Source organism: Talpa europaea, assembly GCF_964194135.1.
Source record: "Talpa europaea genome assembly, chromosome: 7".
Lineage (NCBI taxonomy): Eukaryota > Metazoa > Chordata > Mammalia > Eulipotyphla > Talpidae > Talpa > Talpa europaea.
In genome coordinates, this window is record NC_140074.1 from 99550621 (window position 1) to 99576152 (window position 25532).

Below are 25532 nucleotides of genomic sequence, written 5' to 3' on the forward strand. Positions count from 1 at the left end.
TAGTGCCAGTTTGTTAAAAATCTATTGGGTGAGAATGCTTTTATCCTTCCTCTCCAAAATAAGAGATGATTATTTTAAAATCTGCAACATGTATCTGGAGTTAGCAGGTGGGTGGGTCAGGGCCAGCCCTGGTCCGACACCCTGGTTGAGTAGGGGGGCCATCCACCCGGGACCCACAGGCACAGAAGCACCACGGCTCCCAGGCAACTGCCGTTCCCACACCATCCCCATCTTCACCCTGAGCATGGATTAAGACAGAGGAGATCACAGACACACAAGGTTCAAGATGGCGCTTCCATCTCAGATTTCCACTGCAAACGGAAGTCCTTGTTAATGCTGTGCATGCCTTCAGTTACAAAAAGGAGTTAGCTGATAAAAACTGGTGAGTCACATTCATACGTTAGCTTTTCTTTTAAACTTTCTTGATGTTGGTATATCAGTAAGAAAAATAGCCTGTCTCTTAGGATCTAGCCAAAAAAGGCAGAGAGTTAATCAGTTTGGTGATTCACAAAAAAAGGGGGAGTTAAAGAAAGGAAAAGGCAACTGGAGGCTAGGATTTTTGTTGCTGTTGTAGTTTTTTTTTTTTTTAAATAAACATCATCTTTTATGTGTAATCAAATTCCCGTATTTTTTCCTATAAAGAATTTGCTTTAGTTTTTCCATAAGGCATATTTTTGTCTCTTCCTTTTTAAATTTTCTTACAGAGTTAAAACCATAAATAAGATTTAAACCACTAACATGACAGGTGCCAATATCTTCATTCAGCCAGACCTGGTAAATTCTATCAAAACTAGACAGTTAAATAAGAACCACGTTATAAAAATATTAGCCAAAAAAAGACTATTAGATAATTCTGCAAACTCAAATATGAAACTGTACTAAACAAAATATGTGCAAACGTATACAAGCATAGAGCCACGTGGCAGGGTTATGCTCAGATTAGTTTAAAGCTTGCTCTAGATTTAATTCAAGAGTTGTTCCACGGTGGTGCTGTTAACTTTGAACTCACATGAGTCAAAGAAAAATAAAATATGCACAACCACTTCCCCAAAAGGTCACTATCTAATGGAGCCGACACTTCTTTCTAGCCATACCTGGGACTACCTAGGGTGTTGCTAGGGCTGGGGGTAAAGATGAGGTGACCGTCCCAAGTCCTGGGCTAGGCAGTATCCCAGAGACCCTAGGGCTGAGGTTGGGGCAACAGCCAACACTGGGCCCTGCCTCCTCACCCAAGGCGATGGAGAGCCAGCCAATTTCCATGGGTGCCAGGTGCGAGAGGGTGGCCAGGCTGGGTCAGAAGCCCTCCTGTGCGATGTGGGCTGGGGACAGCCCCACCTCAGGAGACTGGCCTGCTATGTCTGCTGTCTCACCAAGCCAGTCACAGACAGAATCTGAGGGTCGGGCTGTAAAGACAACCCTTTTTATCAGGAAGCTGGATCTAGAAAGCCCTAACATCCCCATCCCAACTCTCAGACACCATTCCACAAACAAGAGTCCCTGCTTGGCATCCTCGGGCACACGCCCTGCACATTCACTCTGCTGGGGGGGCCAAGGTCCAAGCACTAGAGAAGGAAAGGGTTGGTTGTGCCCGTGGCCTGAGCAGCTGATGGGGAGATGCCCACGCTGCCCACCATGTTCATTGTGGTGGGGCCCAGGGGCGTCAGGGAGGAACCACTGGCCCCCAGAGCTGGGTGTGAGGCCGTGGAGGTCATAGTGGCCACAGCCACAGGCTCCACACCTGGGCCAGGCCCGAAGGATGTGCTGGTCCCCAGTACAGGGCTTCCCCGAAGCTGGTTCAGGGTCAGCGGCTGGGGCTGGTTCACCTGGAAGGGGTTGACAGGGGTTGAAGCCGAGGCTGCACCTGGGGAGAGAGCCGGAGGAGCAGTGGCTAGTCAGAACATCACCAAGTCTAGGAAAGGAGACACAGGGGCAACCACATCCTTACCCTCACCCTGTGGGGACCATAGGACATGGTATGACCTACGTACTTCACATACCCCATTTCTGCCCTAGAGCCCCCAGCCTCAACTCCTTTAAGTCCTGTGTCTTTCCCCCCTGGATGTTTAGTTCCCTTCAAGGGGCAGGTCTGAAGCTGAACACTTTGAACATGACATGTTCCTACCCTTGGGGAGCCCAAGGCCTTGCTGGGAAAGCAAAGCTGTGGGGAAGGAGAGGGGCTTCCTAGAAGAGGGTTATCTGAGCTGGGTGCTGAGGATAAACTCTGGCTCACTGAAGAGAGGAGGCAGGGACAGACTGTGTGTGTAAGGTATGTCAGAGGCAGTGCAGCTGAGAGTCCATGTACACAGGGAGAATAAGGGGTGGGGGCCACAATGGCCCTGGACATGCAAGCAAGTCCTTGGGGCTCATCCACAACCCATGGAGCCCCTAAGGGTACAGAGCAGGTTTTTAGATATACCCCATCAGCAGGGAAGAGGGACCTGGGGGTTAGAGGGAGAAGGGAGGGGGAAGGACAAGATTCCCTTGGGTGGCAAAGACAGAATCCAGTACCAGGAATGAAGTGAGGATCTTTGGGTCCCTGAAGTGTGCCCCCCAAAAGGGGCATGTTGGGCAGAACACTGGCTCTTCCTTATCCCAGTACCACCCTTCTCCAAATGACTAAGAACTGGGGTTTGCTGAAGGGTCTCGTTGGCCAGGGACACCAAGTTAGGGCAGCTTCTGCTAGGCAATCTCAACTGAGAGGAGAGGGGCTGTTTTCTACCCCCACGCCCAGATGAACAGCACTTTCATGCCCCACCCCCCAGGCTACAAAGTACGGGTCCAGGATTGGCTCCACACCTTCTAGCCCCGAGACCAAAGGCTCCTGAGCACAGTTTCCAAGTATGGCTGGACCACAAGTGGAAAAGCCCTCAAGAGGTGGAAGGAAGGTGAAGGCCCAGAGACCTGCAATCCACTCACATTCACAGAAACAGCAGACAACCAGAGGAAGCAAGCATACCTGGTGCCAGGAAAGGGTTGAGGGACTGGGCCGGCGGGGCTGGCCTGGTCACCAGTGAGTCCAGGTTCACCAGAGCCGCATTGGGGCCCAGGAAGGACTCGGGTGTTTTCCGGGCGCTGTTGGACTTGCTTGAGGTGACGGTCAGGGGCTGAGACTCAAAAGGGTCAGGGCTTGTAGTTCCATTGTTTTGGGGTGGTGGAGAGGCCACCTTTTCAGCTATAAGACAAGGATACACACAGGCCTGGTGAGAGTGTAGGGTAGGGTCCCAGACTGGTGCATGCAACACTGCCAACCCCCGAGCATCCAGAGCAGAACACCAACATCCCCGGATGCAAGATTCCCAGGGAACCCCAGGCTGTACAGAGGATGGGATGTTCATTGCAGTGTAGTTTCCAACATCCCCAAACTGGAGATAGTCGGCTACAGGGCAGGTTATACAATCTACTGTCCACATAACCAACCCTCAGAATGTAGGGACAGAAGAGATTGAATAAGGAAGCAGAATGGTGTAGCAATATTAAGTGACAAAAGTGGGGGACAAATCAGTATGACTAACACCAGCCTCCAAAAGTATTAGGATGTTTGGGTTGGTGGCTAGATAGTGACCTTTTTCATATTTTAATTTTCTGCAATGAACATGAATTTCTTGAGAGTAAGAAGAAAGCAAATTATTATTATTTTTTTAATTCAGCCAATAGAAGGTGTGCTAAGATACACTGGAGGGAAATGTGGTTGCTTTGCCAAGATGCAACATGGCAGTGGGTACAGAGGTTCTTAAAAATGGTCATACTCTCCACATAGTAATCCCATTTCTAGGACTCCAGTCTCAGGAAATAATGCAAAATGTGAACAAAGATTTAAGCACAAAGATGTTCACCACAGCATTATTTACTTTAGCAGGACTTGAAATCAACCTAAAATGTCCTCTTATAAATTATTAATTACATTATTGAGCCATAAAGAGATATTCTATAGCTGTGAAATATTTTCTAAAGAATTTTTAATGTTATGAGAAAATGTTTTCCATCTGTAATTCCATGAAAGTCAGGGAAGGGAGCAAGATTCAACTCTGACAGTATGAGCTCAACACCAACAAGAAGACTGTATTTAAGAGCTCAGAGAAAACTGGAAGGTAACAGTGGCTAAGGGTAGGTGGCTGGATCATAGGTGACTTTCATTTTTCTTCCATAAACTTTCTCAAATTTTTTACAATGGGAATACTTCTAGAATTGGGGGTAAATATTCTGCTAGTCCACAGACAATGCTTGCCTTCTCGTTAGAGGCATGGAGGGTCGGGCAAGGACAGTTAGGTTGTGCTTTGGCCTGTGGAGAAGACACCGGAATCTTGGCTTTTTTAATGCAGCAAAAGAAAGACCCCAAGAAGCAGCACATTCTAAGCTGACTGGTTCCCTGAGCTGAGAGGGGACAAAAAGGGTTGTCAGAGGTGTCAAGCTGCTCGTACCTTAGACCAGGACCAGCTAGGCCTGTAGCTGCAGCTGAGGGGAAAGGCAGAGGACGTGGGAGGGAGGAGATGGGAGGGAAGTGGGGAGAGAACAGGGAAGCAGCTGAGAGGAAAGAGAAAGGAGACAAGTTGCTCTACATGGCTGGGAGGTGTGGCCCTGGGACAGAGGCTGCCCCACTGTCCCCAGCTCTACTTAGGGGTGTGTGAAGAAGGCATCCTAGACCTTCTCTGCTCCTCCAGGCACAGTCTCTGCAACCCACCCTGACCCCCTCCCCACCCAGGGACATGGGGATGGGGAGAGCTGGGCCTGGAGACCTGACTGTGGATCATGGACAGAGGTGCTAAAACAGGGCAGGTGGGGCCTGCAACCTTAGGATGAAAAGGGGCAGCTATAACTTGTCCATGCCCAGAGATGGGACTGTCCAGGATAGGTGGCACCTCTAGAGAGTGGCAAGTTGAGAGAAGGAAGGTGAATGGAAATGACAGCTCAGACTTGGGGGGAGACATGCTGGGCCAGGGAACCCATGGGGCCCCATGTGGGGTTGAAGCTGGGACAGAGGTGATAGAGACAGGAAACAGAGGGCCCAAGACAAGGAGAGGGTGAAAGAAAAACTCAAACTATATGACTTCACTGTTGATGTGTATGTTCCCCCAATTAAACCCTTATAGCTCCCAAGATCAAAACGTAAATGCAAGAAGATAGGTCTTGAAAGGTGATTATTATTTCAAATAACTGGACTGGTCAAATGCACAGAATGTTATAGAAGCCACTGCACCTCTCCATACCTGTTTTCTTTGAAGTTCGGAGGTTGTCAAATTCAGAAAAGTCATCTTTAATTGTACCATTCAAATTACTGAAGAGATCAAAGGCCCCTGCAAGAACAGAAAAGGCAGTGACTGTGGGTGTGTCTTGGCTTCCCATTCCCACTTCCCAGTCTACAGCCTGCGGGTGGGTTTCAGTGGGGGCTTCTCCTGTGGGCAGGGGCAGGGAAGACAGATCTCCACCCACACCATGGGGTGATACCTGGGCTTAGGGTTACTTGATGGGTTGGGAACCTCAAAAGGGCCTGACCAGGAACACTGACCTCCTTGTGCACAGAATGGGGCACTTGCCTACCACTGCTCCCACCCCAACTGAAGGAAGGCTAACGGTGGTGGAGACATTTCTGAGCTGGATCGGGAAGCCTGGATAGGGCCTACAGGAAGCTACTGGAAGGAGTAGGGTAGCCAGCCCAGAGCATCTTCAGGAAGCTTCCTCTAGAGGGAGATGCAGAGACCCAGAACTCACCTTTCACACTGGATGCGTAGCATCAGGGACAAAGGTTGTCGGGGGAAAGAGTATAGAAAGTGGCTCCATACCAAGAAGCCAGGAGGAGGGCAGAGGCTGGGCAAAGAGGCTCTTAAGTTGGGGCACTGAGGTCTCACCAGAGGTGGATACAGGCTTTGTGGCTGAGGCTGCAGCCCAGGCGTCAGCTGTTTTCCCAGCACTGGGAGCAGATTGCTGCGGGGCTGCCCACGGGTCTGAGCTCTTACAGACAGAGCTGGCTCCGGTGGGAATACCCCATGGGTCCACAGAGGCTGCTGACTTGGCACCTGTAGGAAGGCAGGGTAGGGCTCAGAGATGTCCACATAAATCCTAGCCATTGAGCTAAGAAGAAAAAGATCACCGTAAGCCATGTAAGCCATACTAGGGTCTGGAGAGCCAGCCAAACAAAAGGTGCTGTCCTATGCCAGCAAAACTGGAAGAGCCAAAGCCCAGAGAACTTCACCTTGAAGAGTGCACTGGGCCAGGACAGCCCTCTGGGAAGGAACAAGCTCCCAGCCATCGGAGGTCTTACAATGGGCTCCCTGAGCTAAATTCAAGCCCCCCTCTCCCAGAATCCACAGGTTTCCTCCCCTGGCCTGGGACATTCAGCCTCAGGCCGCAGCACAGGTCTCTTCCCACCAGTTTTTAGCAGTTTCTGCCTTAGAAGGGTATCAAAGAGGATGAGTGCAGCATAAAGAGGATAGTAAGACCAACACCTATGTGCTGAGCACTAAACTGGGTCACAACTGGCTTTTTTCCTTTAGGGATACAATAAATAGAAGTGAACTCATTGTAAGGTGTCAACCCTTCACGTCAGTAACATGGAGATAGATACATGTGTATTTGTGCATCTTCTTTCTTCTGGTGATTACCACAACCAATATGTAGCAATCACTGCTGCCTGTGTGGGACCAGAAAGTGCCCCCCAACATTGGCAGCCCTCCACCCTAGTTTCCATGAACTTTTTGTTAGTCTCCTCTTGATTTTCCTTCTCGTTTTCACATAGAGATACATAAGAACAAGGTAGTGGTTACCTGTGTCTATTTTCTTAACTTTATAAAAATGGAGCAGACTGTGAACATTCTTGTGTGTCAGGCTTTTGTTTACTCCATGTTTTATTTGGGAGATTCATCTGTGTTGAATTGTAATCGATTGTAATTGTGTTCCCTTTCTTGGAGCAGGGGGGAGAGGCTTACGCTTGATTAGTCTGTTGAAGGCACTGGTTTGGTTTGGTTTTTGCTTCCCTGCTTGTTCTTGCACAAGAGAACCGCAGTGATTAGTCCCGTCCCCTTCACCCAGGCACGCAGAGTGACCTCATGCAGTCCTGCCAAGTGACGTGCCCACTGGCCGTAGGTACAGGTCCTGCCACTCCGGGACCTGTGACTTAACATAAGTTTATTGTTAGCTCACTTTTTCATGGTCCCCAATCTGGTGAGTGTGAACTGTTACTTTTCCCATTTTGACTTACATTTTCTTTTCCTTAATGGCCCTGCACATCTCTGTGTCCCATATAATCCTTCAAGACTCCTCTCAAGTCCCTGGCTCCAGTCTTTCCTCCCTTCTCTAGTGTCATTGTTTATCTCTTGTCCTGATCTAAGAGAGTTCTACCTTCTGAACACTGATTTACTGAACTCTTTACTTGCACAAGTAACTTCTCCCAATTTTCAGTGTTTCTTTTCCGTCGTCTTAAGGTATTTTTTGATGAATAGAATTCTTAACTTTAATGAAATTCAATCTAGTTGTATTTTCCTTCATACTTGTGCTTTTCCTGACAATTAGGAAATCCTTCCCTATAAGGGGGTGTCAAAGTTGTTCTTGTACAGTAACTTCTGAAAGATCTGCCTTTCACAATTATATATTTCGTCCATCAGTAACCGATTTTTGTATGTAGTACAAAAATAAGGGTTCAAATTCCCATCTGCTTCTATGACAACTCACCCAGCACCTCTCCCCACTGACCTGTGCAGCATTCCTCCTCTGTCACAGTCAGCTCTTCATGGATTTATCACTGGGTTCTCTAGTCTGGTCCACTGACCAGTATGGCTTTCCCTATCCCTGCATGTTCTACTTCTCCTCACCGATAAGATGATAAAAATCTTGATATCCTGAACAGAAAATTCCAATCCTGTTCTTATTCTTCAAGAATAAGATTATTCTTGGCTTATTCTTCTTGGCTCCTTGTTCTTCCGTATCTATTTTAAAATGATGTTGTCAAGTTGAGGAAAAAAAAAAGGTAAAACTTGGGATTTCCACCAAAATTGCACTGAATCTCAGATCAATGTGAAAAAACTGTTATCACTATGAGTCTTCTGAATCAAAATCATAGGCAATCCCCCATTTGCTTGTCTTCTTTAATATCTTTCAGTGAAATTTTATTTTTTTTTTCTTTTCCTCCATAAACTTATTCCAAGAACAGGCACATTTAAAATTTTATTATCTATTTATTGTTAAGCTCAAAAATTAATTTTGTACACTGATTTTTATATCCAGGATTCTGGCTAAACTCTTAGCTGAAATTCATCCTAATTATTTATGCTTATAGTTCTAATAATTCTTTTTTTTTTAAACTTTTTTTTAATAGGTTTTTTTTTTTTTAATAGAGGCATGTTTTATTTATTTATTTGTTTGTTTGTTTTGTTTATGCATGCACTGGGTACAGTCAGAAGCGCGGGAGGGTGAGAGAATTCACCAGAGCCAGAGCGGGGAGCAGAGCAGGGAGAAGGGCCGAAGTACACTGCTGAGGGGAGCAGCGGGCGGCAGGAGAGGTCTGCGCGCCATGTGGGACCCTCCTCCAGTGGCCGGGGAGCAGCTGGGGATCGAACCGGCACCGCAGAGGCCGCGGGCAGCTTCGCAACCCAGCGCTCAACCGCAGCGCCACCGGGGAGGCCCTATAGTTCTAATAATTCTAAAAAAACTTGTAGAAATTTTTTTATTTCGGTGATCATCTTACTTGCAAATGACGGCTGCTTAATTCTTTCCAGTTCATGTACATTTCCTATCTTACTGCACTGGCTGGGAACACCAGGCCCAGCGTAAAGCTGGAGAGCAGTCAGCATCCTTGTCTTGCAGGATCAATTTTCAACATCTGACCATTAAATGTTAGCATTTACCATTATAGGCTTTTCTCCTTTGCGAAGACCTTTATCAGATTATGTAAGTTCTCCATTCCAAATTTGCTAAGACAATATTTGGCAATATATTGCTTGGCAATAAATGACTGATGAATCTCACCAACCTGTTTCGACCTCTATGAAGATGATCAAGATTTCCCTCTTTTACTCTATTAATAAGCTATATGGATACATTTTCCAATGACCTGGCCCTTGCAAACAAAGTTTCTCATGATGTACTATATCACATTTATATTTTTCTCGTTTTGGTTTCGCAAGTGTTTCTTTGCTTAGGGTTTTTGCATCTATGTTCCTAAATGGGACTATCCTGACCTGTCTATTCTCTCACTGCATATCTTGTCTGATTTTGGTGTTAAGGTTATGTTAACCTCACAAATGAGCACGAATACTTCTATTTTCCTATCCTTGGAAGAGTTTGGTATAAAAGTGAAATTGCTTCTTAAGTAGTGTTAGAATTTGCCAGGGAAAACCCTGAGTAAATTTGGGAAGTGAGGAGATTTTAAAGTATTGACTCAATTTGCCTAGTAACTATAGGACTACCTCTATTCATAGGGCTTAATTGTTCTTCATTCAGTTTTCATAAGTTTTCTTTTTAAATTTATCCATTACATTGAAGTTTTCATATTTTTCCAAAAGAATTAAATTTGGACAGTATTTGTAGTTATATTGTTTCATTCCTAATACTGTCGGTACCTTTCCTCTTCAGTTAAATTAACTAAAGTTTTTTTTTAACTTACCAATCTTTTACTCTTTTCAATGAATCAGGGAATATCTTGTGGATATTATTTCATTTGTGCTCTAATTCACAAATTTCTGTTTTCTGACGCTTTTTGTTACATTCCTTCAATAACATGGGTTTGAAATGCACGGGTCCACTTACATGTGGACTTGTTTTCTAGTCATGGGTTCTGCATTCTCCAATTCAACCAACTGCAGATACCAGCTGACTGAATATGTTGATGCCGAACCCACATACACAAAGGTGGACTCTAGAGTTTTACTCATATTTTTTGACCTTGCTGCAATCAGCACCTCTAACCCCAGTGCCATTCAAGGGTTAACTGTAATGCTAATCTAACCTCTAACTGCTCATGTTACCTCATTAATTCTACACCTTTCTTTTTCACAAATGTAAATATATAAAGCTATAAATTTTCCTCTTACTATTGCTTCAATTGTCCCACAAATTCCGATAGGAATTATTTACATTATTTGTTTCTAAATGTTTCTGATTTTCACTTTCTTTTTGACTCAAGAATCTAGAAATGTATGGACTTCAGTTAATTATCTTTTTCTTATTAGCTTTTAACTTGAATATATTGTGGTCAGAAAATGTATTCTATGTGATCCCAGTTTTCTGCAGTATGTTTAGGCCAGTTTTGTTTTTTTGCCAAGCACATGATCAATTTTTTCTAAGAGTCCCGCATGTGACTGAAAACAATGTATATTCTCCAATACCTAGGAATGATGAATTCATGTGCTTGTAAGTTGTCCTACTCAAATTTTCTATATTCTCATTGCTTTAAAAATATACTGACACATTATTTCCCATTTCTGATGTTCTTGGTTCTTTTCTGAAGATCAAGTGTTTGCATCTGGTTGTCTTCTTAACAGCCTGAGGAACTTCCCTCAGAGTTTCTTGTGGGGCAGACATGTTAGCAATAAATTCTCTTAATTTTCTATTAGCTGGGAATGCCATTATTCACTTCATTCTTGAAGAATACCTTCACTGAATACAGAACTCTAGATCGGTAACAGTTTCTTCTTCTTGTTTCAAAACTTAAAACATCTTTATTTCACCATCATTCTTCGAAGAATGACAACTTCACTAGGCATGGCGCTCTGGATTGGTGTTCTTTCATGCACTGAAGACATTATTCTGCTGTCCTCTGGCTCAGTCACTGTGAAGAAGTCAGCTGTCAGTGAGACTGCATTCCTTTGTAATACATCCTCTGTTCCCTGTGCCTTTATTTAAGATGTCCTCTTTCTTTGATGTTCTGCAGTCTCCTGATGATGTGTCTAGGTGGGGATTTATTTATGCTGCTTAGGATTTACTGGGCTTCTTGGATCTGAGAAGTAGCACCTTGCAACAATTCTTGAAAACACCCAGTCATTATATTTTCAAATATGAATTCTCCTGGAATTCCAAACAGATACGTATTAGATGTCCTGGTTCTGCCTCCACGCTTCCCTAGTCACACTGACCTCGCTGCTCCCCAAACACAAAAGGGCACCTCTATTGCCTGCCCCCTTTGGGTTTCTGAGTTCTGCCACCTTTTTCCTTCTCATCTTGCCTTCCCTGACTCCCCTGATGCCCTTCACACAGCATCCTTTAAAGCACTATCATATAGCACCCTAACTACTCATCTGAGAGTCGCCCCTTATCTGTAAGTTCAGAGTAAGAGCTCATTTCTCCCCTGTACCAGGCATGACCTGTGACCACCTGGCAGAGCTCTGACAGAGGACAGCAGAAGGGGCAATGACCACACCTCAGAGAAGAGGTTCCCCTGAGCCTCAGACAGGACTTACTTCCCTGGGTTCCAATTCCTACCCATGACCTTCTAGTCCTAGTGTCAGTGTGTAGGATGGACATGTGGACAGGAGGGGCACTGGCTTCCAAAAAAAAAAAAAAAAAAAAACAAACCCTGTGCTAGTTGTTCTATCACACTGACTTCATCTGAAATGCTGAGTGGCTTTAGAGCATAACTATCAAGCCTACACCAACTACTGCCCCCATTGCCTTTTTCAGTTTTGGCAAGGTTAGCTGATGAGCGGGGAGGGACATGGCAAAGGGGAACAGGAGTGTGCTACTTCTGCTACTTCTCAGTTTTGCCATGGCAACTGTGATAACCACTTGTGAAATGGAGACAGGCAAGGGCAGACTTTACTCTGCAAGCTTAGTCCCCACCATGACACAGAAGACAGCTGATCACCAATTAGGGACTGAAGGAAGCAATGAAGGATTATGGGAACCACAGAACCTCTAGGCTAGAAGGGACCCTGCAGTTAATCTACTCTAATTCTCTCTCTTGGAGTTCCGTGACTACTTCTTCCAGAGGTTCTGGGTTGATGTCTAAATTCAGGAGCTAGAAACATATACAAAGGAGAGTTGCTGCGTATGTCTGTTTATACAGTTTTCAATTACCTTAGATTTAGCAGGATTTCACTTACCATGCAGCTCAGGAAACTCCAGAGCAGAGGTTCTCAACTGCGGCTGTCCTTGGGAATCTCTTGGGGGATTTTAGTAGAATACTAAAATGCACTGTCTCTTCCCCCATTCCCATACATAATGATTCTGGGGAGGGCCTGGGCATTTGGATTTTAAAAGCTCCCTAAGTGATTGGGATGGGCAATCCAGAAATGAAAGAGCCACTAAGTTCCTGAAGTGCTCAGGCCATGGTCAAGCCCTCCCCGGACATAATGGCCCAGTTCAAATGCACAAGTCTGAAGAAACAGACTCATGGATGGAAGTGCCAAGTCCTGCCTCCCATAGGTAAACTTCAAGGACCACCTTGGAGTTACCTCATTCCACCAGAGGAACATTTGCTCAGCATTCACCAGGCCCTAAGATAGAAACACTGACATAAGCAACTGCACATGTACGGGACACAGGGAGCTGGTGACCATGAAATAAGGTGAGGCAGTCCTGAGGATAAGCACAGAGGCACAAGTCTTCCCAAGCACAGAACCTGAGTCAATGTTTTCAAGGTAGGAGTTTGACAGGCAGACAACAAAATGCAATATAAAATAAGGATTAGCCATTAGGGAAACCAGGCTACCCTGCCAAGCAGAGATTATTGGACTTGAAACTCTCTTTAGTGACCCCTCAGCCCCAGGCCTCAGGCACTGGCTGAACCAACATGGGCAAGCCCCTGGGCAACCACCACAAACTCACTGTGCAAAAGCAGGATTTGCTTCTCTAGTTGGACCTATCTCTCTGTCAATGCAGGTGTTTTCCCCCAAAAATGATCTATCACTAAGAGTGAAAACAAAAGTAGCGTAACATTTCTAAAAGTTCTTTCTACTGTGAATGCTATGACACATGAAGCTATACACACCGCATGGAATGTAAGGCCTTCTCCATGAGCATGCATCACACTCAGCTGCCTTCAGCCCAGACTCATAGGCCAGGCTTCCATTTGGAGTCCCTCCACCACTGCCCCCCCTCCTTTCCCAAGCCCAGCAGCTCCACCCTAAAATTATTGGAAAGCCTCTTCTGACACCTGCAATTATTTCTCAGGGCCCTGCTTCCCTTTTAGAACCTGCTGAAACAACAAAAACAAAAGCATGGCCAAGAACTTGAAAATTCAGCAACGTAATGAAATATGCTTTTTTAACCCCCCCCCCCTTGGTTGCAACTGTATGGGGAATATAAAAATAAAATTAAAAAAAAAAAATCCCCCCCTTAACCCTTGTGCCCTTTCTCTTTCCCCTTAACCTCAGAAATGTTACTTCATTTATTAATGTTTGCTAGCTTTTATAAGTATTTTGCTTTGTGGAATCATCTACTATGCCAATGTATAACATTTGTCTTTGTTCTTCTGACATGCCTTCCTTACTACATGTAACTGTTTCCATCTTGCTGTAAATGGTAATGCTTCATATTTCCTTATGGTTAAATGGTATTCCCGTTGTGTGACTATATCCCACCTTCTTAATTCATTCTTCTTATCGCTGGGGTGATGCACGATGTTAAAATCAAGCTCTGGCCCAGAAGGAAGCCCCTGCTCCCTGACTGCCATGCACATGGACAAAGTTGGTCACAGCTTCAGGTTTAGTGTGGAATGAAAGATGCACACAGTTCAAACCCTGTCCTCCCCCCGCCACCCCAAAATCAGCCAGATGGCCATGGAAATGCTGCTTAGCCTCTGTGAGTTCTACAGTGATTCCAGTCTGTGAATGGTAGTTGGGATCTATGTGCATTCAGAAGGCTGTGACTTTCTGCTCTACTGTGTGAAGGAATTATAGGAGGCCCTACTCTTAAGACACCTCACATTTTTCAAACCTAACTTGGGGATAATATTTCCTCCACCTTCCCACCATCAACAGGTGTTGATGGCCCACAAAATCTAACCCGTGGGAAAGTGGCGAGAGCCAGGCACAGCAGCCCCCAGTGACTGCCTGCTGACAGTGTAGCTGCAGAGCCCAGCACCCGTCCCCCTTCTCCATGAATGGACAGTGGATTCGCTGCAAGGCTCCTCTGTGTACTACCCTCCATGTCCTCCACAGGGTCCAGGTCATGCCACATGCCCGATAAATAAATGCTTGTTGAAAGCTCAAATGAATGAGAGGAAAGGAGGATGGAACCAAGGGCAGAAAGATCAAGCAGCTTCCGCCTCCTCCTCTGTGGGTCCATTCAGAGTGAGTACTCAAGCCTCACCAAGCCTCATGTATGAATATTCATGGCACAGGGAGGCAGTCAATCTCAGGGTCACAGAACTGAGCTGTTGGGGTGGGGGAGGGAGGTGTCACCAATAAGCCAGCAGCACCACCTGCTGCTATTGGGCGGAAGATGGCCTCTGTCCTGGGCCAGGCAGCAGGAGGGTGGGCAGAGAGAGTGCCGAGTGGGCCAAGGCCTTCTGAATCACCAGGCTGTGTGCCCTCCTCATACCAGGTGGCTGCTTTGTGTGTCTGGAACAGAGAAGGAAGTGCCCCGCTGACCTGGCAGGATCCAATTTCCCTCCCCTCAGTCCTCAGCCTTTTCTCCCAAGGCCACTTGGCCAAGATGCCCCCAGTGCTGCTTGGAAAGAACTGGTAATGGCAGGGCTCACTAGAGAAGTGCCTTGCCAAAGCATTTCTTTCATCTAGAGGGTGCAACTGACAGTGCTTGGGAAGTGACACCCCAATCTCTATAATTTATGAACTTTTTTTGGATTCAGGGGTGGCCCTGAAAACATGCACCAGAGGAATTTATTAGAGGCTAACTGGTAAATTGGATACCATGTCTTACTCTGGAGCTGTGCCTGGAAAATGTAAGCAAAGGGACTGTTATCATGTGCCAGTGAATTCAGGAGCTAGTGTCATGCCTCTCCTGCAGAGCGGGTGAAAGCAGAGTATTAGAACTGCAGAATCACCTCCGTGTGTACAAGCAGGTCAAGGGGAGGTGATAGAACCTTGTACCTTCATTGTAGTCAAGTTGTTTAGGGTTTTTAATGATACCTAGAAATACACATTATATAGTGCAAGTGTAAACCTCTACATACATTTATGAACTTGTATATACAATAAGACCTGGTCTCTGTAAAAACATAAAATGCTCAGGGGGTAAAAATAAAACAGGAAGCAGCAGATAAGCTAACATTTTAACACTGGTTATCTCTTCATGCCAGAATTTCAGGTGACTTTTCCAAGACCTATACAGCCACAGAAGGGATTTTTAACAGTACAGGATGCTTTGGTAATTCCAGGACAAGGTACATTAAGCACTGAGCCTGCCCTAACTTCTTGTGTGTTTCCAGAGGAACAAACTTCTCTGGGACTTGTGGCCTGTTTTCTCCCTGATTCACTGGTAAAAATGTTAAATGCATCAGAACCTAGGAGAAAGGCCTGGGTTGGGCAAATAGCAAGAGAAAGCAAACTGACAGTCCTCGAACCACATGTGGCCACTGGCAGAAATAATTTGATTAACCTCAACCATGTTCTTAATTTAAAAATTAATAGCATGGGTGTCCACTCTCTCTACTGCTTTTCAATATAATACAGAAGCCCTAGCCAAAGCAACATGGCAAGAGAAAGACATACAAGGAATCCAAATAGGGAAAGAAGCAGTAAAACTATCATTCTTTACAGATAATATGGATAATATACATAGAGAACCCTAAAAACTCTACAGAAAAACTAATTTAAACAATAACCAGTTTAGTAAAGTAGCAGTATACAAAATCAACATATAAAAATTAAGATTTTTAAAATTCAAGTTTAAACTGGATTCAAAATAGCCAAAAAGCAGAAACCACTCCAAGTGTTTATCAACTGTTTAATGGTTAAACAAAATGTGATATAGCCATAAAGTGAAATATTAGTCACATAAAGGACGTATGGAAAGATGCTATCACATGGATGAACTGAAAACAAGATGCTGAGTGAAAGAAACCAGACATTAAGACCACCCGATTCCATTTGTGTGGAATGTCCAGAAGAGATTGTAGGGCGAGGAGAGAAAAGTAGCAGGGAGTAAGGGAGTAACTGCACAAAGGGCTTCTTTCTGGGGTGATGGAAACACCCTGAAATTATTAGTAATGGTTGCACAGCATTGTGAGTGGATAAGAACCATCAAAATGTCAACTTTAAAATGGTGAAGAGGGTGATTTTTATCTTGATTAAAAAAAAAACAACTGAAGAGCAGATCTTTGTGTGTGGCACTCTCATGCACTGCTCAGCTGCCTCTTGCCAGCAGTGCCCCCACCTCTGGACAGTCCTGGGTGATGCTCCCTGCAGGTACGTGAGAACCCCAACTGCCTGAGATGGTCCTGCCCCACCTGCCAGGAGATTCCCAGTTCCTGTGAGGCTGGGTCCCTCCTAGCTCACCCAAGACATCTGGCTCCAGGACAGAGCAGGTCCAGGACAGAGCCAAAGGAAGGGCGGGCAAACCAGTCCACTTGAAATATGTATATTTTATCTCTCCTGACTATGTTCACCCCTGGTAAATAAGTCACAGAGCTTTAAAAAAAAGTTTCTCTCTCTCCACCACCCCCAGACTCCAAGTGCCTCCCTAGAATCATCCACTGACTGCATAATTCAAATTACTAAACTCACCTACACCCAGTGAGACCACATCCTTTTCCAGGTACTGAGAAACTCTCTCATTAATGAACCATTATATCATTCTAAAAGGGACTGACAATCTTTCCCAAAGAACATCCTATCTGTAACAAGTAGCCATCACTTCATAAAAGAACAGCTTTTCAGAATCAAGTATAAAGTCAAAGGCACTTTCTGGAAGAGCCCCACGTGGGCATTTCCAGCAGACCTGTCTTGGCTGTCCCCACACATGGTCATCAAGACATTACACCACAGGCTCCCCGGGGCACAAGAAATGCCCAATGACACACATGCCAGGGACCATGTGAACCAGCTTCCCTGGCAGCCCTAGTGCTGGCCTTCGGTGGTTGAAAGCTGTGAACCATCTGGTTTGGGGTTTGCCCAAAAGCCCACAGGGTTCTTGCCAAAGGGATCATGAGTCTCCACATACGAAGGCAAAAACATTGCCCAAGGACTTCTGGGGCTGATACTGCCCTCTGGGAATGTCCAAGCACTAGGCAAGGCTGCCAGGCCCTGAGTGACCAGGACTCCCCCCACACTCTTCTCTCATTGACTCTGCTCCCTGATGTAGGTTCCTGTACCTATACCTGCTATGCCACTGAAGCTTCTGCTGGAAACTCCCTTGCCTTTTTGTGGCCTAGTCATCTCATGCTCTTCCTTATAGATTCCTCCAAGATGTCTGTCTCCCACCTACAGGATTCCTGAACCAAGCTTTGTCCCAGGATGCTGTCAAAGAACCTCTATAGAAGCCTAGAAAAAACAGTACTATTACTTGGTGTTCCTGTCTTGCCCACACCTGCCCAAGACCCTAAGGGCAGGACCAATACCTGTCCATGTCTGGGTCTCTGCATGGCAGGACAGAGCCTAACATTTGCTTCAGCAAACGTCCAGGAATCTGGCTGAACACAAAACCTACTTTCAGTTTGGGGAAAAAGAGTCTAAGAGGGTATCACAAAATATACAATTCAAAGTTCCTTATAGAAAGCACACAGATCAGCCATGCAGCAGGGTCCAGAGCACCCAGAGAGGGCCTCTCAGAGTGTCAGGCTAGCTAGGAAGCTATCACAAGTCTGCAGACCAAGGCCTGTGTCCAGCAACTAGGAAACCCACATGCCCAAGATTTCCAACTGAATGAAACCAATTGTGCCATTTGACACATACTAATCTCCCATCACAAATTCTCTCACATTTTACATTAAACAGAACTTTAAAATAGTCATTTAGTGGCACATATTAAAAAAAAACTAGCAACAACAAATGTTGGCGAGGTTGTGGAGAAAAAGGAACTCTCCTGCACTGTTGGTGGGAGTGCAAACTGGTCCAACCACTATGGAGAGCTGTGAGGAGATTTCTGGACCGACTAAACATAGAGCTTCCATATGATCCAGCAATTCCACTCCTAGGTATTTACCCAAAAGACAGAAACATCCATTCCAAAGAGCACCTGCTCCCCTATGTTTATAGCAGCACTGTTTACAATAGCTAAACTTTGGAAACAACCCAAGTGCCCAAAAATAGATGACTGGATCAAGAAGATGTGGTACATATATACCATGGAATATTACTCAGCATTCAAAAAAGATCAACACATGCAATTTGCAGCAACATGGATGGCGCTGGAAGGGATCATGCTCAGCGAAATAAGCCAGAAAGAAAAAGAAAAATACCGGATGGTCTCACTCATAGCAGGAATCTAGAAAACTTAAATAAGGGACCAGGAAAAAGAATAACTATAAGAAAGTAAAAATCAAAATCAACAAACAACTATGAACCAGAGACACTCTATAGGGGTGGGGGCTGGGGAGGGGAGGGATTGGGGTCAAAATAAGGGGTTCGCAATTGTATGGGGAATATAAAAATAAAATTTATAATAAAAATTTTTTAATTAAAAAATAAATAAATAAAATAGTCATTTATCTATTAAGCTGACTTGTTATTGCCTTAAATAACAAGAATTATAGCAAAAGTAGCCCCCTTCTCATTAGCAGCGCTGTTCAGCATATGATCATTTCCAGCTAATTATAAAACTTGATTTAAATGTTCCGTGCTATGTATTATAGTTTCTTAATCTGGGGTACTAGGTGTAATGTGACAATGTGTCGACATGTGTCCCAGAGAAAGGACAAGTCATTTTTTTATATATGTGGGAAACAGAGTGGAAGGCAGTTTTCCATCTATCAAAGCAGACCCATTTTAAACTGAATGAAAGACAGAGCTATGCCATTGGACTTACTCCCACCTCTGCCAGGTGAGAGGGCAAGAAGTTCTGTCCTATTGCCCCTCACCCAGTCAGCAGGCAGATATAAAAGACAAACAAGAGAGGTCTTTACCAAATGATGGCCAGGAGTCCGAAGCACTGGTTGGGGCAGCCGGCCCGCCCCAAGGATTGGTCTGGTTAGCTGAGGCTGACGAGCCCCAGGGTTCTGCTTTCTGGGCAGCAGGGCCTGAATTGGGGAGGGCATCCATTAAATCCAACAGGGTGGTCTGCTGTGGGTGGGATAAGTGCTTTTGAGACAAAGAGAAGGGGACAGGTTTTACTTGCTACAGTTTAAGCAAATATCCATACATTAGTCATAAATATTACCTTACTCTGTCTTACTAGAGTAGAGACTCTCCAGGAGGGGCCAAGATGAACTTGGAAATTGAGTTGCCCCATCATCTACCCAATCCTGCCCAATCCCCATCACCTCTTCCCAGCACAGCCCAGGTTCCAGTCACACCAACCCACATACTGTGTACCGGCAAATGATCCATCTACCTTCAAATTGGCCTCAGGACTTTGCAGTTAACACCTGGCTGCCCCTTCCTACTCACCTTGCCTACTTTACCTGCCACCCCCAGCTGCCAGCCATCATACAGGGCCCTCTCTCCTGGGGCTGTCCCCCCGCCACTCCTGCTGCTGCAGCTATATATATGGCTGCCATCAGGGACCCAGCAGCAATGTAACACGGGAGGCTGTTAGAGCCCCTGACCTGTGGTATGAGGGGTTCTGCTTCCTGAGGGGACAATGAGCATATAAGCAGCAGAGCCATGTCCCTGTCCCCTTTGGGTCCCAAGCAGGGCACCTGGCATAGACTAATGATGGTGACAGTGATGAAGCAGCACTAGTGAAGGCTTACCCTGGAATTGTTTCTGGCTTACCCCAGGAATTGTTCCAGAGCACCTGACACTTATTTAACGGTCTCATAGCCCCATGAGAAAGGCTCTGTTATCATGCTCCTTTTACAGGGAAGGCACTGAAGCACTGCCCAGTGCTGGGATGGTGAACCAGGCAATTGTGCCCCTCACCAATGCCCATGTGCTCCCACATGGTCTCAGAGAGGCTACTATCAGCAGAGTCTGATGTGTTTTCAGTTACATCCTCACTTCACTCTTGCTCATCACAGGCCAAGGATTATTTGTTAAGAGAGAAAATAGCACAAGTCACACTCATGCTGTGGGTTAGGTGTAGGGTGTTTCAGTAGCAACTATAGGACAGTCTCAAGTGTTACCTTCCCAGGGACGCACTCACCTCTTTCTTTTTTGGGACCTTAACTGTGTCTCTTCGGCTTTCTTCTAGAGCCATCTGCAATCTGAGGTCATCACCCCGCCTGAGACGTTCTTCCTGTAGAGGACAATGGACCTTGAAGCTAATGTTAATTGTAATAACATCACTGCATAGAACAAAGCAACAGGCACCAGAAGCAGGAAATGCAAAATTGTACTAGGTATTATTTCAAAGAAGGGTCTGAAAACAACTTGTAAAACAGTTAGTCTTCTGGTCTCTAATGTGATGCCTCCCAACCCCTAGCTCATATGGCCTCCCTGGTTTTGGGGGGTCTCACACAGGAGGCACAGGTACCACCAAATTGGAAAAAGGGAATGTTTTGAAACTGTTTTTAATGAAAATGGCTTTATAATTGTTTTTAACTATAGAAGCAGTATGTCTCCTCATAAAACACAAAAATTCAACACCCAGAAAGGAATTAGAAAAGGGATGAAGATCTCTTATTCCAGCTCCCACTGTGTATGCTTCTGAAAAATGCCTGGATAGTTACTTCCATGATTTCTAATATAAATGATTCATTATATTTAACTTATATTTATTCAAGGCAAAGTCATCATATGTAAAAGACTGCGTCATCCTAGATTTTACATAATATAATGGTTAACTATAAATATATACATTATATGTTTTATTTATTATCAGTAATAAATCACAGAGATGACTTTTTTTTTAAGATTTTTATTTATTTATGTATAGAAGAACTAGGGTGTGGGCCAGTAGTACAGGGGGTGAGAGGATTCACCAGAGACAGAGTGGAGAGCAGAACAGGCAAATCTACTGAAATACATTGCTGAGGCAAGTAGCAGGCGAGACAGGAGAGGTCTGCCGTGCCATGTGAGTTATCTCCCTGGCTGGGGATTAAACTCATGTAAGGGTGGCTGGCAATAGCTTGACAGTGCTGAGACTTTAACCCATGCGCCACCAGGGAGGCCCCTGACAGAGATGATTTATTAGCCAAAATGGGCTCCAACCATCAGTCTGTCCCTGCATTTTTGCAACTTCTTTCTAGGCTATCAGTGACAGCATGAAGTATCCACAGGGACAGGCTTAATGGCCATGCATTTCCTACTGCAGATCAAGGGCCATAACTGAAGTGGTCCATTACTGGTAAGCTTTAGGATATTTCCAGTTACAGTGATAAATGCATGCTGGGTCAAACAAATCTGTACTTCCGTTTAACTATCCCTAATCTTTGTCTTTCTACACTATTTCTAAGTGAGAGGGAGGATTACGCTACACATGACTTCACCTACCTTTTTTAACCAAAGACCAGTGGAGACAGACCTGAAAACTGCAACCAAATGGTTGGCAACTTTGAAAGGTTATGGCAATCACTCCTTTCCCCCCCCCCTTCTCCATTTTGCTTGGAGAATGCATGCTTATTAACAAGAAATGGGAACTGAAAAGAAAACAAAAAACTAAAACTCCCACATCTCTTTGATCTAAATATAAGCACTCCACTATCATTTCTCTTCAGCTTGCATAGATCTTTGGCCTTTACTAAATATAAGCGCTCTTATTCCCTAAAGCATTTCCTTCTAGCCCTTTTTCCCTTTGTTTTACCCTCAGTGTTTGGGTGCCCTTGATCCACCTCATAGCACTGCCTTCTCAGAAGTCTAGACCCATTTATGTGCCTGCACACCCTGTGTCAAGGAGGCTGTGGACACTGAAATCATTCAGCAAAGAGAGCCCACAGCGCAAGGTCATGTGTGCAGAAGTGTTTCTGGAAACACTTTTGACTGATTCACCCCTCAGTTATGACTTTTCTGAAAAACACACCTGGATATAACTTTGCACAGGACACCTCCCTGACAGGGCTTGAGACAACATGCTTGAGACAACATGAAGTCACATTTTGGAAAGCACATCTGAAACACCCAGGACAGGGCCTGTATGTGTCATTGTTCTCCCTGTGATCCATCCCACCAGCCCCACCTCCACAAATAATGGTCACTGCAGTGGCAGTTGTACCTGAACACTGACCTGCTCAGCCACTTCTCTGCTCATGGCCAGTGCCAGCTGCAGCTGCAGCTCCTCTTCACCACTAGTCTGGGGCCGGGCCTGCTCCAGCTCAGAAGACACCCTTGGGGAAGTGGCTGTGGGAAAAGGCAAAGTTACCATATGTAAAGGACAGGTTCATGCTCAGTAGTTACCTGGTCAAATCATATCCCATCTCATCTCACCCCACAAGGCTTAGCAAGAGCCCAACAAGTGGGAGCTGTATAGGAAAGGTCTATAAATATTTCAAGATTAAAATCAAGCAACATCAAATGTGGTTTTACGATTAAATAAGCCACACATCACCAAAATAAAGGATACCTCCAGGTGTAACCCCAGTGGTCAGATTTCATGAGGACCAGGACCTTTAGTCACTGCAAAGTTACACTGCCTCAAAGAGAGGAACTAATGTTTTTAAAGACAGACCAGTTATTGAAAGGCAGGATGAAAAGCCATCACTCAATCAAAAGCCAGAACATCTGTAGACCAAGAACTCCCCCAACATTTAAGAATTTCACTCCGTATCTCATAGCATCATGGAAAGTGAACCCCAAACATTTCTGCAGTTAATCCCAAACATTTCTGCAGTAAAATTTTCTGGTTTTTAAGTAAAGCTATACATTGACTTGGAAAATGCACATATACCATCTTTTTTTTTGCTCTAAATAGTCAAACACTTGTAAGGAGCTCCTGGAATGACAGTTTTTATCGAAAGGATGCAATGAGACTTCCTAACAGAAGTGACAACCCTATAAGAAAGGAGTGTTTACACATTCAGCCTGTCAACCAGGCTGCGCCTCTGGTAAAAGAAAAGGTTTACATGGATATCTGGTTGTTTTGTGCATCAGGGAGTCCACGTATCCCCAGAAACCAGACATCAAGCTCTGGGAACATGTGCCTAAGTGTGTGCCCACCTCTGCCCCCCGCAGTAACAAGGTTCATAGCTTCTCTGAAGCTTTCAGATCAAGGCCCACCATCTGAAAGAGGTTAGGAAGCAATGCCTTTGAAGGTTCCATATTCTGTACTTCCTCTGTGTCTTTGTGAATGCTGGTTTCCTCAGCCCACCTTAATAACTCCCCAGTTCTCTGAGTTCACTGCCCCTTTAGGCTGGGCTGGGTCAGCACTCTCCCTCCTCTCCTCAAGCCCTCACCCCCATTCTGCAGTTTGGTAGGTTATGCCAGAATGTATGGTGCTTGGGCCTGTCTTCTTACCTTTATAACCACTCCCAAAACTTGGCAGAGCTACTAGTAAATACCAGTTGGATAGACAAGACAGATGGACAGGCAGACTGATGAAGAATCCAATTTCTGATATCCATGTAAACCTTTTCTTTTACCAGAGGCGCAGCCTGGTTGACAGGCTGAATGTGTAAACACTCCTTTCTTGGAGGGTTGTTACTTCTGTTAGGAAGTCTCATTGCATCCTTTCAATAAAAACTATCATTCCAGGAGCTCCTTACAAGTGTTTGACTATTTGGAGCAAAAAAAAAAAGATGGTATATGTGTATTTTCCTCAATGTACAGTTTTACTTAAAAACCAGAAAATTTTACTGCAGAAATGTTTGGGGTAAACTGCTTGAAAATGCTAAAATTGTGTATTAGTTTACTTTTTCTTTCATTAGGTTCATTCTAGCAAAACTAACCATCAGGACTCACTCACCCAAATGCTGCTTCTTCCCAAATCTCCAACTTAAACTTGATTCTTAGGGTCTTTGGTAGGAAGTCAAAAGGTGAGGCATGATTTCTGACAGATACGGATTCTAGATGGCTAAGTTCTAGCTACAGTGACTAGAACAGGGCAAGGAGGTTAGAGACAACGGTCGTGGAGGTAATTCACAGAAGAACCAGGCGAGGCAGCAAGGAGCTACTCTGGACAGAAGGCTGTGGTGGCGCTGGGCTGGTGATGGTGAAGACATTGCTTTGTCACACAATTTAAAAACACCGCACCAAACATGAGGCAGTACGTTCATTTGGAACAATTCTACAGCAATCAAGCAAAGCTATGATTTATTGTCAACCAAAAAAATAACCACTCAAAAAAAAAAACTGCCTCAAACCTACAATATGGTACCGTAAATGAACGGTCAAAGAACAAACTATGCTGCAGTTATAAAAAAACACATATATTTTACTAAATAAAAGTCAAACTTCATTTTAGTGTACTGTCACAATTATGTTTTCCAAAATATTTCTCTAGAAATAAAGCTAGCTGATAATGAAATGCCTTCAAATCCATCTTAATAATTTGATTTCTTAACTATACCAAAACAAAAGTATATTTTTGTTGGGTTTCTTCCTACACTTCACCTGTGCCCATCATGGTGCTTGGGCATGGGCTTTCTTGTGTCCAAGAAGCAATGATGTTACTATCCAGACTGGTGGAAACAAAGCGAGACCATGCTTGGGGATGATTCTAAGGACAGTCCTAGGGAACACTCCTCAACTGAATGAGGCGCTCCCATCCAGATCACTAACTCCTCTTTCCTGATAAAGAATCTCAGGGTCACTTCACAAAACTCTCTGTTAACAAATACAGCACATGTGGCAGCATTCATTTACTAGCAAATGGAAATCATGAGTGAGTAAGAGAGATCTCACATCCCACCCAAGCCCCAAAAAATGCTCTGAAAAATGAGCCCCATCTTGGCAGGGAAAGCTGCTGCTTGGCTGTACTGCCACAAGAACTGATTCAGCCTGGCCAGGATGAATGGGACAGCTCTGAACAGGGATCTTCTGGAGAAATGAGGCCTCCCTTGTCCTCAGGGACAGACTGACTTCGAATGCAAATGTACGAGCTTATGTCTACCATAACCGATACTATTAGAATAATGTACAGTCAGTACGTACGGAAATAACTTACCACATCAATGTGGAAATTCAAGACAAAGGGTATTCCCCTAAATGCTGTGGTTTTTATAAACGGATGTACGCCTTTCAGTTCTGCAGATGTCAGAATTTTACCGGCCCTGAATATCAGCTGAGCTGCACACAGCAGTCTCAGCTGTGAGGGAGGGTTCCAGCAGAGACGTTCTGGCCTTAGTGACAGCATCTCTGCCCCACAAAGGGCCTCTTGTGCCCATGCACATGACAGTGAACAGAGATGTGCTTGTGAGACAGGCCTGAATGGACCCTTCTAATCACCTGAGCCTAGCCCTGTTCTGCTCTGACGAGCTGACAGCACACAAATTTCAGTAATCCATGAAAAAAGCAAGAGCCCAAGAAGTTTTCCACTTGCAGGTCAGTTTGCTGCTTTCTTACCAGCCACCCAATAGAGAAAACAGGAATTCCAGCTTAAGCTAATCACTGAAGCAGCAGCATCTGCACTGTCCCCCTTCTTCAACTACTAAGATATCCTTTTGCATGTGGACCTTA

The 25532-nt window shown here is 44.9% G+C and overlaps 1 protein-coding gene across 6 annotated transcripts in view; it reads right to left on the reverse strand.

Moving 5' to 3' along the window:
- Positions 1-1562: 1562 nt before the first annotated feature.
- The window catches only part of EPN2 (epsin 2), a gene marked incomplete at both ends in the record, with an annotated part of 41433 nt that continues 17463 nt past the window's right edge, over positions 1563-25532 (reverse strand). For 2 of the 6 annotated variants that reach the window (XM_084237555.1, XM_084237552.1), the window contains 7 exons: positions 1563-1861; positions 2957-3172; positions 5205-5291; positions 5844-6011; positions 18947-19121; positions 20128-20220; positions 22147-22259. In XM_084237555.1, coding sequence (XP_084093681.1) covers positions 1563-1861; positions 2957-3172; positions 5205-5291; positions 5844-6011; positions 18947-19121; positions 20128-20220; positions 22147-22259 — 1151 coding nt within the window. Of the gene's footprint in view, positions 1862-2956; positions 3173-5204; positions 5292-5843; positions 6012-18946; positions 19158-20127; positions 20246-22117; positions 22260-25532 lie in introns of all 6 variants that reach the window. The other 4 variants (XM_084237554.1, XM_084237551.1, XM_084237553.1 and 1 more) reach the window with 2 other exon arrangements.